Source organism: Peromyscus californicus, unplaced genomic scaffold (genome assembly GCF_007827085.1).
Source record: "Peromyscus californicus insignis strain IS unplaced genomic scaffold, ASM782708v3 Scaffold_19__1_contigs__length_69161282, whole genome shotgun sequence".
NCBI classification, from domain to species: Eukaryota; Metazoa; Chordata; class Mammalia; order Rodentia; family Cricetidae; genus Peromyscus; species Peromyscus californicus.
The window spans coordinates 10,279,195-10,292,627 of NW_026294491.1; the positions used below are offsets into that span (position 1 = coordinate 10,279,195).

The 13,433-nt window shown below is 55.1% G+C and overlaps 1 protein-coding gene across 5 annotated transcripts in view; it reads left to right on the forward strand.

The window, feature by feature from the left end:
• Nucleotides 1-13,433, forward strand: part of Col18a1 (collagen type XVIII alpha 1 chain) — a 113,448-nt gene that overhangs the window by 97,498 nt on the left and 2,517 nt on the right. For 3 of the 5 annotated variants that reach the window (XM_052744600.1, XM_052744597.1, XM_052744599.1), the window contains 18 exons: nt 681-710; nt 812-838; nt 1,173-1,235; nt 1,507-1,581; nt 2,442-2,468; nt 2,675-2,728; nt 3,038-3,112; nt 4,459-4,527; nt 4,958-5,000; nt 5,489-5,551; nt 8,449-8,492; nt 8,849-8,977; nt 9,445-9,589; nt 9,676-9,749; nt 10,033-10,164; nt 11,241-11,273; nt 12,317-12,565; nt 13,100-13,297. In XM_052744600.1, the coding sequence (XP_052600560.1) occupies nt 681-710; nt 812-838; nt 1,173-1,235; nt 1,507-1,581; nt 2,442-2,468; nt 2,675-2,728; nt 3,038-3,112; nt 4,459-4,527; nt 4,958-5,000; nt 5,489-5,551; nt 8,449-8,492; nt 8,849-8,977; nt 9,445-9,589; nt 9,676-9,749; nt 10,033-10,164; nt 11,241-11,273; nt 12,317-12,565; nt 13,100-13,297 (1,530 nt within the window). The remainder of the gene's footprint in view (nt 1-680; nt 711-811; nt 839-1,172; nt 1,236-1,506; nt 1,582-2,441; nt 2,469-2,674; nt 2,729-3,037; nt 3,113-4,458; nt 4,528-4,957; nt 5,001-5,488; nt 5,552-8,448; nt 8,493-8,848; nt 8,978-9,444; nt 9,590-9,675; nt 9,750-10,032; nt 10,165-11,240; nt 11,274-12,316; nt 12,566-13,099; nt 13,298-13,433) is intronic. The other 2 variants (XM_052744598.1, XM_052744601.1) reach the window with 1 other exon arrangement.

Genomic DNA, 13,433 nt, shown 5'->3' on the forward strand with positions numbered 1-13,433 from the left:
CAGAGCTGGAGTGTGGCGGGGGTGACAGTTGGGCTCAAATCCAAGCTGAAGTTGTCACCTGTGATCCTGGCTGGTTAGTTCCCCTTCTGGATTCCTGGGACCCTCAGTTCTGAGATGGGGACAGTAGAGTCCTGGGAGCGAGGCTGTGAATGGTCACAGGAGTACCTGGCCAGGCCTCATGCTTCCAGGACTGGACAGACGCCATGGGACTGATAAAAGAAGGTGGCATTTTAGTGAGGCCTGGGGGAAGGCAGGAGCAAGGGCTCTGGGACCAGGAGAGCTCCAAAAGCCACAGCTGGTCATCTTCATTCAGGGGACATTGGTATGGCAATGAGGCATAGGAAAAGTCCCCAGTGGGTGGGGCTGCTTCCCCAAGATGAGCCCGAGCATATTCAGCAGGGTAAGTGTGTAACAGGACTGTAGAGTGATGCCAGCCCTGGCCGGTCCGTGATGGGAGAGTCTTTCATGGGAAGGGGGACTCCCCAAGAAATGGGTCCATTGTCACCTGGGCACTTGCAGAGAGAATACTGCATACTGCTGAATACACAGTTTTCTTCTAAATTCCACTTTGGACTTGCTTTAGTGTGTTTGCGGCTAGTATGATGCCAAGTGGCTTTCAACTCAAAGGCAAATTTCTTTTCTTTTTCTCTAATTTATCTCTCCCAATGGCCTGGGGACAGAGAGCAGTAGTGAGCACGCCAGGACCTGAGGTAAGTGCCATCTTGCTTCCATGGAGGGTCCAGGGGAGCTGGGTCAGAACACCCGCGAGAGCAGTATGGCTCAAAAACTCATGGTGCTCTTCTTTCCATAGGGCAAGCCAGGGTACGCAGGCTTTCCTGTAAGTAGCTTTGCTGCAGAGCTGCATGCTTGCCCAGCAATGCCCCGGCGTGGAGGGGCGGGGAGTGGGGGAGATGGGCCCTGCTCTTGGTACACACAGGACAATAGTGTGTGCTTTGGTGGGGACAGTCACTGTCCTTGAGGACATGATGCTATCAGGAAGGTAATGGGGTCTGGAGGGTATAGCATGGTGCCCTTGCCATCTATAATTATTCAGGACCCTGAAGGGCTGGCACATAACCAGGGAGCAACCCCAGGGCACAGAATATGGGGGATATGGGGACTAAGGAACATTGGGGTCAGGGACTCTCATTCCTATCTGGCCTTTGCTGTAGGGACCTGCCGGACCGAAGGGTGACCTGGGTTCCAAAGGCGAGCAGGGCCCTCCAGGGCCCAAGGTAAGGGGCTGGGGTACCATCTGCTCCTTTCTTAGGAACCACCGACCTGCTCCAGCCAAGGTGTGCTAGCCTGTCTACCCAGGTGATGGCTCTTGAGGCAGACTGGGCCCTGAGGATACTTGGACATGCCGTCTCTATTGCCCTAACTCAGAGGGCTCTGGTCATAACCTCCCCATGGCAGGCCAGGACCCCTTCCTCTGTTTCTGTTTTCAGGGCTCTCTGAGGTCTTATGGCTGAGCCCTGACCTGCCCTCCCTCTCCTGCCATTTCAGGGTGAGAAGGGAGAGCCAGGTGCCATCTTTGGCCCTGATGGTAGAGCCTTGGGCCACGCCCAGAAAGGAGCCAAGGTGAGAATTGGGGTTCCCTGTCATTGTGAAGACAGCATGGGTAGGGGCATCCTGACAGAGAGGCAGGATCATGACACATGTGAACCTCTCCTGAATGGGGTTCCCACGCCTTCCATACCCTGATTCTGTTCCTTTCCTTTGCCTCTTAAAACCATCCTGGCTGAGTCCTCCTGGCCCCCAAACTTGCCAGAGGCTTGCATTATCCCCTTGCTACTGTTGGCTGAGCTCACCTATAGGAGGTTGGTGATATAGGTCAGGGCCCAGGGTGCTCACTCTTCTGCCTGGCCTTTGCCTGTGGGAGATGAAGGGGCCCAAGGCCTGCTGAGGCCACCCCACGTGCAGGTATCCATCTCCCCTGTGCGACTGGGGTATCTAGACCTCCTCCTTCCTATGGTCCTGAGCCTGCAGGAACCTGAACACAAGCCTGTGCTCAGCTGGCCAGGACTTGTTCCTCAGACTGTTTGTCTCTAGCAGGTCTTCCAAGAAGGTACTGGGGGAAGGGCCTTGGAAAGCCTTGGTGGCTGTGAGGAATGGATTCTCGCTGGCCTACAATTAGTTCACTACAAGGGAGTGAACTAATGCTTCCCCAGGCCCAGAGAACCCTCTGCTCACAGAGGCTGTATAGCTGAGTAAGACCTGGGTGGCCTTAGCTGTCCACTGTATAAGTTGGATCCCACCCGCACAGACCCAGGGCGCATCCATCTGTGTCTCAAACCAGACCCGGTACCTAATGCTGGTGTCCATCCTGTTTTCCTGGCCTTGGTTGCCGACCTAGCATATGCAGATGGGTACAGGGGCTCTAGGAGGCAGTGGGTGGGGTTAGCCATAGCTCCCTGACCTACCACTGATTCTCTGTTCAGGGAGAACAAGGCTTTCGAGGACCGCCGGTGAGTAATGCCCTTCTGTGTTACACAGAGTTCATGGCCCCGTGTTTGTATCCACTGCCACATTGAGAACGTGGGGTGGGGGCTGGGTGCTCCAGATGACAACAGGCAGTTCCTCCAAGATGGCAGCCCTGGTCCTTTCCTGGGATGGCCCCTCCCTCTTCACTAGGAGGCCCCACCCACCCTTCAACTAACCATTCTCTCTGTAGGGTCCTTATGGGCGCCCGGGGCACAAGGGTGAAATCGGCTTCCCTGGACGGCCGGTGAGGATTTGGTGGCCTACAAGTTGGACATAGTGGGTGGAGAGCACCTGGGGCCTACAGAGGGCTTGGCCTTGGAGAAAATGGACAGCTTTCCCCTCCTGTCCTTCCCCTGGGTACAGCAATCATATCTATGTGGCCAGTGCACCCCATAGAAGGCCCTGGGTATAAAAGGGGCCTGGGACCTTCTAGTCAGTCTCCTCCCCTAGGTTCTGGGCAAGAGTGTGAATTTGAAGGCTTGACCATGGGAAGGATGGGGCTACGTACAGGCTGTCCAGTGCCCAACAATCCCTGCTGTTCTATTCTGCCCAGGGTCGTCCTGGCACAAATGGATTAAAGGGAGAGAAAGGGGAGCCTGGAGATGCCAGCCTTGGGTTCAGCATGAGGGTGAGTGTCCTGTAATGGTGAATGGGTGGCTTAGAACACCAGGGAACAAGAATGGCTAGGCCAGGGCCCCTCAGGTCATCTAGCAGGCTGTTTCAGATGGCTGATGGTGTAACTAGACAGGTTGGTCCTGACAGGTACACTTGCATAAATACATACATACATTATGTATATATATGTATGTGTGTGTGTATGTTTGTATGTATGTATGTATGTATGTATGTATGTATGTGGGCATACTCACAACTACATGTGCACAAACATTCCTATTCCCAAGAGAGAGAACCACAGGGCCTTGGGCATACCTTCTCTGGATCCACCAACACAGCTTCGTGACTCTTAAAACACCTGCTGCCTTAGGGACTTGAGGGCTTTTGTCTCATGGCCTCTCTTGCCTTTTTCTACTGGGGGCAGCCACTCAGAGACTCAGGGCCTGCCCACAGGATGACTGCATCCAGCCCGTGACTCCTGCCTCCCACCTGCTTTGCCCAGAGCAGAGATGGGTGTGGAAATCCAGATATAATCCAGATATAAGTACTTCTGAGAGTTCACGCTCCTGACGCTCACTGCTGCTGCGGGCTTCTTGCCTGCCGCCGCCGCCGCCTCTGTGCACTAACGGCTCCTAGCACCATGCAAAATCAAGAGTGTTTGTAGAGCTGCTGGACCAGCACAGTCACAGGTCAATCCCATCCATCCCGATGGAAAAGACTGGCTCTTGGATTTCATCCTCAGTTAGGATTTTTAAAATCAGGTTAAATACTGTTTTCCTTGTGGGGAGCATATCCTTTAATCTGAGGTGCCAGCAAGTAATAGTTGCTCACAGCCCACCCCCCATTTCCCCCGCTCCCAAGCTGTCCTGGGGAAGGCATGCCATGCAAGGTGCCTGGTCATGCCTATTCCTTTCCTGGGTCCTTGGGGCTCTGCACAGAGGTCCTTCGCAGAAGCAGTGTGTGATCATCAGAGCTTGGGCCAGGTTGTCCCTTTCTTTGAATACATTGAAATGCAACTTCATTCATTCAAGTCAGAGCCTTCTTGAGTGAGCTAGCCCCGAGTTTGCAGCTAGTGATCTCAGGAGGAGCACAGCTATTTCAACAGCGGTTATTCACAGCCTGTGTGGCTTTACTTCCCTCCCTGAGAGGCCCCTGGGCAGGAAACAGGCAGGCCCAGTTGGCAGGCACATGGACCAGAGTCAGTCAGTAAGGCATTCTTGATTTTTATGTCATCAAATGCATTCAGCTTTCTGATCTGACTGCTTTTCAGAAGAATTCCAGCCCGTGTCTGCTGCCCTCGCCTATAGAACAAGGCTTAGGGGTTACCTTGACTAACCAGAACTTTCTGTCCCTCCACAGGGAATGCCTGGCCCCCCTGGACCTCCAGGCCCCCCAGGTCCTCCTGGGATGCCCATCTATGACAGCAATGTAAGTGGCCAGAGCCTCATTCTGTGGAGGCTTCTCTCCCATCTCGGGCTTTGGAATCCTCTCTGGGTATCTCTGGGATGGGTCTGTCGGGGAGGCTGCACCTGGGGGCAGTGGATAAGCAGTGAGTTAACTCTTCGGCTTGAAGACAGCCTCACACTGGAATGACTCAGGATCCTGACCCAGGTGCTGGGGGTACCCCAGTTTTACCAGACATAGTAAAGGGAAGAGGTGACCTATGAGGGCAGGTCACTGTGACTAGGACTCTTATATAGACCCTGCCCCGCTTCAGAGTTCCTTGAAAAGGATTCTGGTTTGGCCCTGGAGAGGGGCCCTGGGATTTCTTGCCTTGGGGACCCTGGTAGTCTTGCTTTCTAGAACACTGTCCCTCAGCATCCCCCCCACCCCCACCACCCACACTTGTTCTTTGTAGGCGTTTGTGGAGTCTGGCCGACCTGGACTACCGGGACAGCAAGGTAAGAGAGAGCTCCAGGGTTCACAGTGTGTGCGGAAGTCTGGGCTCTGGCAGGAAGCTGGCACCGGCATAGTAACCTCAAACTGACGAGGGAAATGGAGTTGTGGGACTTGACTCTCTCCAGCTCTGGGTATCTTGTTCCTGAGTCATGTCCTCAACCTTACTCTACTCCCAATATCACACATACCTGGCATGGATGTCCAGGGAGTCTAACTAGGGGCTCTGGTGCTGGGGATGTCCACCCAAGATTTCTCGGGGTAGGTGCAGGAGCAGCCCCACCCTTCTATCAGTGGGAACATAGAGCAGCACCCCCCCCACCTAGGCTCCTCATGAGCTCTGATGCTGACTGTGTCCCCCAGCCCCCCACCCATCTGCAGACTTTCTGGTCTAGGTCCATCCTGTGCACACAATAGTTATCATGACTGGGGACACTAGTGGGAGGGGCCTTGACCTCGTTTTCTCTGATAGCCTTGGGGTCTCTTCCTCCAGGTGTGCAGGGGCCTTCAGGACCAAAGGGTGACAAAGGAGAGGTGGGCCCACCTGGGCCTCCAGGTGAGCATGCGCTGCAAGGTCCAGGCTGAGGGTCATTGGGTACAGCCAGCCCCGGGGTGGGGCACGAGAGCCTTGGGGTGCTGGACATCCACTACACTGTGGTGACTGCCCAACCCTCTGGAGGGACAAAGCACCTGGATCGAGGGACACTAATCAGCCATCATCTTGGGGCCCAGAGCCTGGGAGGGCTGTGGGGAAGAGCAGCTCAGTGGGATGCCCCCATCACCCCATTTATTGATAGATACCAGTGGGGCTGCTCTTCCCAGTGAGCAGTGAGTGTTCCCTGCCAGCTCCCATGTTGGTCTGACCAACCTCCACCAAGACCATCTGGGAAAGCAGGATAAATGTTGAGAAGCCTCCCGTGAGATAGAGGGAGGACCAGTGGGGAAGAGAGCTGAGGCCACTCCCCTTGAACCACAAAAGTATTAGCATTCATTCATGTGCCAGTGGGCTCCCTGCTCACTGTCCAGCTCCAGATTCTGCCCACGCACTCAGAGTGTGCGACGTGGTAAGGAAGACACAGGCACTGGAACAGAGACCCAACCAGATACCCAGGCCTCCTGGGAGGTGGTTACCAGGCTGGGACCAAGACTTAGAGGGTACCATGCCCCAAAGCTAAAAGGAAAGAGAATCATCTCAGAGAGCAGAAGGCTGTCTGGGTAAATCCTGGGATACAAGAGTTCAGAGTACTCGGGGATACAATGCCCCCAACAGGACAGCAAGGGTAAGCCGGGAGAGGCCCTCTCAGCACCTAGCCAGTGGAAGCACAGGAAGAGAGCGGAAGGTCCACAGAGGGAGGTCACAGCAATGGTCTAGCATGCTTGCCACTGAGAAACAGCAGTTGAGGGCAAAAATGGCCCAGAGTTTCCGAAGCTGAAAAAAACATTTGCAGTGCGTCCCATAGTCAAAAGATGCCCAAGAAGACAGGCAGAAGTGAGTGAAGCCAGAAGCCCCTGCGTGTTTCAGAGCATCAGAGGGAGGCTCGTGCTACAGAATTCCACAGCCGGGAGTATGACTCTGCACAAGGCAGCGAGCAGCCGGATGTGCAGTGCGAGCCTCCTGGGAGAGACTGAAGCAGTGCCCAGGAAGGGTGGGGAGGTCGGCAACAGCTGACCAGCACAGCAGGGGGATTCCAGGCTGCGTAGCCACCGGCCCAGACTCTCCGGAGGAGCGCAGGCTCTCTCTGATGTTCAGCTGAGGTCAAGGGTGCATATGACCTTGAAAAGAAAGCCAAAAACAGAAGAATGTGCTGCTGGATGCCTGATGCACAGATAAATGACACAGAAACCCAGAGCAGAGCTGGATGCAAATGAAGACGAGAAGGAGGAGGAGCAGGGACACATAGGAGATAATGGACGAAAGAGATTTGAACCCAGGTTGTCAGCAGTTGAACGTGGGTGCTTCTGTCGGAAGTTGGGATGGGAGTGGACTGGCTGCCCAGAGAGACACAGGGGGACCCCTCCCTTCGGATGAGGGCAAGCTAGAAGATCAAGATGGAGGGAACTGTCCCAGGAGAAGGGAGCTAGCGATGGCCAGCAAAGCGTGTGTGTGTGTGTGTGTGTGTGTGTGTGTGTGTGTGTGTGATGACTGGAATTTAAAAAGCACTCATCTTGATCAAAATCGATCTGCCACAACAATCCAGCAACCGAACTCGTGTGCCTACAATAACAGAACCCCACGATACAGAAGATGGCTGACAGAAAGTAAGAAAAATGTGCCGTCATCGGAAAAATGTAACCTGGAGACGGAAGGGCTCAGCAGGCACCGATGCTTGTCTACCTCACTGCTGGCCACATGCCAGCCACAGGGACTAGTGCCTGCAGGCCGAAGCGGGTTCTGCAGGTTTAGGGGGTGGAGTCTTGTGAATGTAGCAGAAGTCCGTGGTGAGTGAGCACCTGCAGTGGTACTGGTCCAGGCAGTTTGCATGTCAAAGGAGAAGCCAAAGGCCCTGAGGCAGCCTGGGATGGTGATGCTGGTAACGCATCTCAGAAGCCTGAATAGCTGGGTCCTCTAAGTCCCCACTGGGCGGAGTCAATGGGACCCACAGACCATGGCCCGGTTCTACAGAGGTCCTAGGACAGGGGCTGGAGCTTGGGTCCTGCTAGTGGCCACTGTCACCTCCAATCCCAGGTGACACACCTGAAAGGTGGCTGGGCTGAGGGTTGGCATGGCTGCTCTTGACCATCTCATGGAGCAGCGACGGGCCTCCAAGACAGAGTGATTCCACAAGGCGGGGGCTTCCGGGAAGACAGAAACAGGAAAAACTAACCCAAGGTTGCTATCCCTGGAAAAGTGGGTCAAGTCCTTTGTTCACAAAATTACAGCCTTAAATGGAATGTTTCTGTGCCTCCAGCCCAAGGTACTAGAAAGCAAACATCACATTTGATGAAAACAGGAAGACATTTTAGAGACAAAAATAAATGAAGTTATGTTTTATTTATGTATGAAATAACAAAGATCAAAACAAAGTTCCAGAGATCAAGTTAATTCTTTGAAGATGCCCAAAACATCTCCCCACCTCTGTGAACTGACAGAGACAACAGGGGCCCTGGGCCTCGCTGACTCTATGCCTGAGGGAACAGGACCAGGCAGCTTGAAGCAAGGAGCCTAGAGAAAGAAGCAGCCAGTTTACACAGATCCCGAGCGCACACCGGATCTGTAGGGTGACTGTCAGAGTGAGTGAGTGCGTCTCTGCAGGCCACTGGATAGACAGGGTTAACATTGGCAAACGCAACTGTGGGGAAAAAAAAAAAATCCATTCACCAGGAGTAAATGTAAGACTATGTGTGGTCCCCACACAAGTCAATGGAGGCGGGTGGGGTGGGGGAGGGGAGCACAAACGCTGCAGTCAATACTGCCATCTTAGTAGGCTCCCAACCTGCCTTCCTACCCTGCAGGGCAGTTCCCCATTGACTTCTTCAATCTGGGAGCTGAAATGAAGGTGGGTGAGACTGTTGGTCAAGTTGAGGGGAAGTGGATGTCCTGATGGAGTGAGTGGCTGGTGTCCGGGCAGGTGCCTTTGTCCCTGGCGACAAGAGTCCACTGACATTTCAGCCATGCCACTTTCTTCTGGCTCCACGAGGAACCCTGGCCTTGTGGTAGTGGGTAGTGTCCTTCCCTCCAGACACCCGTCTGTCCCAGGCCGGTGGGGGTGGGGCTGATACAACAGGAAGTGGGAGCCCAGCTGGATCCGGGAGGGGCAAGCGCTAGGGGACCAAGGAGGTGTGCCCATGAGTCACGGGGTCAGTGCCAGCCTATCACCCCCAACCTGGCTCACATAACCGTTTTCACCTGTAGGGTGACAAAGGAGACCGAGGGGACGCTGGACAGAAAGGAGAGAGAGGAGAACCTGGGGCGGCTGGTGGTGGATTCTTCAGCTCAGGTGTGCCTGGACCACCCGGCCCCCCTGGCTACCCTGGGATTCCGGTAAGCCTGAGCCCCAGGCCTCCTGCAGGTGTCCACACACTGTGGGGTTGTGTACCCTGAAAGACTCAGACCAAACCCTGCCAGCTCGGCTGCCTAAGACCCTACATTTATTGGCTCCTCTGTGGGCATGACGCTGGGTGGGCATAGGAACCAGGGTGGCCTCATTTGTGCCTTGTGGCCACTCCCCTGCTGTTAACCCATCTGCTGCTGTCCCTGGCTTTGAGCAGCATTGAGCAGACCCCAGGGGTGTAGCATCACAGCAGTCACGAGAACTCAAGGGAGCAGGAGTCCTGGGAGGCCTTGGGGCTGGTGCTTTGTCCTGGGATCGCATCTCCAGCAAAAGGGGCCCTGTGGTAGGCAGGGCTGTACCCGTCTCAAAGGCTACTTCCACTTCTGGGGCTCTGAGCAAGTACAGTCCCAGCCTACGGTGTTCAGGGTACAATGGAAGATTTCCTTGTTGTTCCTAGGGTCCAAAGGGAGAAAGTATCCGGGGCCCACCTGGTCCTCCTGGCCCTCAGGGACCTCCTGGCATTGGCTATGAGGGGCGTCAGGGCCCCCCAGGACCTCCAGGGCCTCCAGGACCTCCATCGTTCCCTGGCCCTCATAGGCAGAGTAAGTATGTGGAGAATGGGGAGTGGGCCTGGGTCCCTGAGGGCTACCCATGTGGCCAGGGGTTCCTAGCTTGATCTTTCTTATAGCTGTCAGTGTTCCTGGTCCTCCGGGACCCCCTGGCCCCCCAGGTCCCCCAGGAGCCATGGGTGCCTCTGCTGGGGTAAGTATCCCGTTGGCCAAGGTCTGAGGATCTGGAATAGGGCTGGGGAGGCAGGTGGTACGTCAGGAAGTCCCCACCATCAGTCCACTGGGTGCAGAGTCCAGTGTCTGTGGAACCATGGGATCTCCAAGGCACTCACTGCTACAACCTCCACTCCTCCTTCTCAGGGACAGCCCAACAAAGAAGGGTGCCTACTCAGGGTCACCCTCTGGCCTCCCAAATCCTGGGAAGTCTGAGTGCTCTGGGCAGTAGGTCCCACACTGGGCTTGGGTTGGGATTCCAGCAGGTGAGGATCTGGGCCACATACCAGACCATGCTGGACAAGGTGCGTGAGGTGCCCGAGGGCTGGCTCATCTTTGTGGCCGAGAGGGAAGAGCTGTACGTGCGTGTTAGAAATGGCTTCCGGAAGGTGCTGGTGAGTTCTCGGGGACCCTCCCTCCCACACCCATCCACAAGGATGGACGGATTTCTGAACTTTAAAGAATAGTAAGCGGGTTCCTCTGCACTTTGAGGGGTAGCGGTAAACGAATGTTTATTAGTTACTTTGACTGTGGCTGAGACCAAATACCCAACAAAAAGTAGCTCAGGGGAGGACAGGTTACTTCCGGTCCATCGCAGTTGACAAAAGCGCAGTGGCAGGGATGCCAGGCAGCTGGTCACATTGCTTCTGTAGTCAGGAAGCCGCAAGCAGCCAGGAAGTGGGGCTGTGACCTACTGCCAGCTGGGGACCAGGGGTGGGGGTGGGGGGACATGAGTTCATATCCTACCCACAGCAGTGCACCGTGAGGTAGGGTCCTGACACTAGACCCCAGGCGACTCATGGCCGAGGTTCTTGAGCTATCCTGTCAGGGTGATGTAATGGGATCGAGCATCAGGGCTCATCTTGGCATGATGGCCTCAAGATGCATGCAAGCTACATATGCTTGGGATCCCGGCACTGTACTGTATGAACACCACTGGGGGGCTGGCCGGATGGCTCAATGGGTACAGACATGTGCCACACAACCCTGTCAACCTGAGTTTGATTTCAGAACTTTCCCCAAAAGGTGGAAGGAAGGAGAGAACCAACTCTGCAAGGTTGTCCTCTGACCTCCACATGCATGCCATGGCATGTGCACATATATAATATGCATACACATGTATAAATAATAAATACCACTATGATGAACATCCTTAGTATTGGTAGGATGCCTCAAGATGCAGGATGGCTGCTGGGTACCAGCTTTTGGGTTCTGGGTCTGCGGGCCTGGCAGGCCTGTCCTACAGTGCCTTCCCAGACTACCAGCCCTTCTATCTGGCCTGGGAGAGTCTCTGGTGTCTGCAGTAGGTCTAACCAGTGCCCACTGTTCACTTAGTGCCAAAGAGTGGGGTGTAGTCACATCCCTCTTTCTACAGGCCTCTTCCAGAGGGAGGGCCTGTGGGAAGAGGGTGACCGATGAGAGGCTCTGGGCCTGAGGCATGCTGGAGTAACCCCCCATTGTTATCTTTCAGCTGGAGGCCCGGACAATACACCCACATGGGACGGTAAGGAACATTTTGCCTCTGTACAGTTGTGAGAAGTTAGCATGGGTAATAGAGCTCAGGAAGGCCACACTGTTCCTTGAAGTCCGGGAACCAAGTGTTGGTGGCTGGAGGTTGATGATGGTTCTGTACAGTGCAAAGAATGATCTACAATAGTTTTATTCTGAGTGCGGAATGAGTGGATTTATTGCGTATACAGCACACTGAAGTTAAAGGATAATTAACAGAGGACAGATAAATAAAGCATTACCAAATCAAGACGTTTAGCAGAAATTGGTGACTGGAGTGGGAGGGAGTGCTTTAAGGCAGCCAGCTGGAGTTCCCAGGAGAGTCCTGGGGAGGTGACGTCACTAAATTGGACACTCACAACATCCAGCACAAACTGACTAGGGAAATGGACATCAGCGGGAGTTCCCGCTGAGCTTTCTCCCTATGGCTGAACTCACGGCTGAGCTCCCCACAGCTGCCCGGCAGGCACGTTCATGCCATGGGATCAACCATGGTCACTTTGGCTGGAGATGGTTCACCTTCCAGCTGTCCTCCAGGGCACCGTGTTTCACTCTTGGGCTGTTTTGCTGCTCTCTTCCCTCCATGCCACACAGTTAGTTAGTGGGGCCATCTGCAGACCTTGGAGGGACCTTGGAGGATACTTTGAGACGAACATGCTTGGGTGTGAATGGGGGGAGGAGGGGGCAACTCCACTTCTGGAGTCAGCCTCTCAGTGAGTTCCAACAACATGTGACAGTTGACTAATACAATGTAGGATCTTAGCCTGAGCAGCAGCCAGGAGCCCTAAGGGAGCTAGTGAACCCTAAGTGATGAGTGAAGACTGTCTTCCGAGCACAGGGAGGAATGGGGCCTGAGCAGAGGGCAGTGCCACCCTTCAAGCATCTCGGGCTAGCTCATGCTTGCACCCAAGGCTCAGGGTATAGCTCCCTTCTCAACACCATGGGCCTAGCCCCGTCCTACCCAAGAGCACAAAGTAGATGGGAAGGGAACACCATAGGCGAGGAGCTACTCCAGGCACTGTGCACTTCCATTCTCAGGGCAATGAGGTAGCGGCTCTGCAGCCCCCACTGGTGCAGCTTCACGAGGGCAGCCCATATACCCGGCGGGAGCACCCCTACTCCACGGCTCGGCCCTGGCGGGCCGATGATATCCTGGCCAACCCACCGCGTCTGCCAGACCCACAGCCTTACCCCGGAGTTCCACACCACCACAACTCCTACGCACACCTGCCGCCAGCCCGCCCCACACGCTCACCTGCCCACACTCACCAGGACTTCCAGCCAGTGGTGAGTGTCCAGGGTGGAGGGGCATGTGTCCATCCCCCCAGGTCTGGCAGGACAGGGGGAATCCTCCCAGAGCTGCCGGAGGGAAAGCTCTGAACAGGGATCTATGGGTGGGCTTTTGACTGATATGGGCCACATCACCTAGACCAGGGGCTTGCCTGGTGGCTTAGTGGTTGTCAATGAAATCAAACTCTTAGAAGCCAGTCCCTGCTAGTCCTTAATATGGCAGAGGAGAGAGCACTGGGCCATGTATGTACTGTGCCTCTGCCCTGGAGGAGGCTGGGATAACTGCTCCAGACCCATCAGGCTCTGGCCCCTGTCTCTGCTCACAGGAAAGGGTATTAGAGGCTCTCTTAGGGTGCTGCTGGGACCACAGCGCCTCAGACAGCCTCTGATATCAAAGTGGTTACTGAAGTTACTGTTGTCTTGCCCATTCAGCCCTCAGTGGGCTCTGCCTGTGTTCACCGTGCAGCCTAGAGGCTGGAAGGTTACATGAGATACTGCTCATGGTGTAATCATATCCGACCTTTCCTGCAGCTCCACCTGGTGGCACTGAACAGCCCGCTGTCGGGTGGCATGCGTGGTATCCGTGGGGCCGACTTCCAGTGCTTCCAGCAGGCCCGAGCCGTGGGGCTGACTGGTACTTTCCGTGCCTTCCTGTCCTCCAGGCTGCAGGACCTCTACAGTATCGTGCGCCGGGCTGACCGTGGGTCTCTGCCCATTGTCAACCTGAAGGTGGGTGGAGCCCGTCCTGAGGGTCCCGGGAGGTCAAAAGTATGTCTGTCCCCAAATGTACCCACGCTCTGGCTTTAGGTGTGAATTCGTAGCAGGGGCTCAAGATGCCCCCAAGGTCCCCAACAAAGCCACTCTT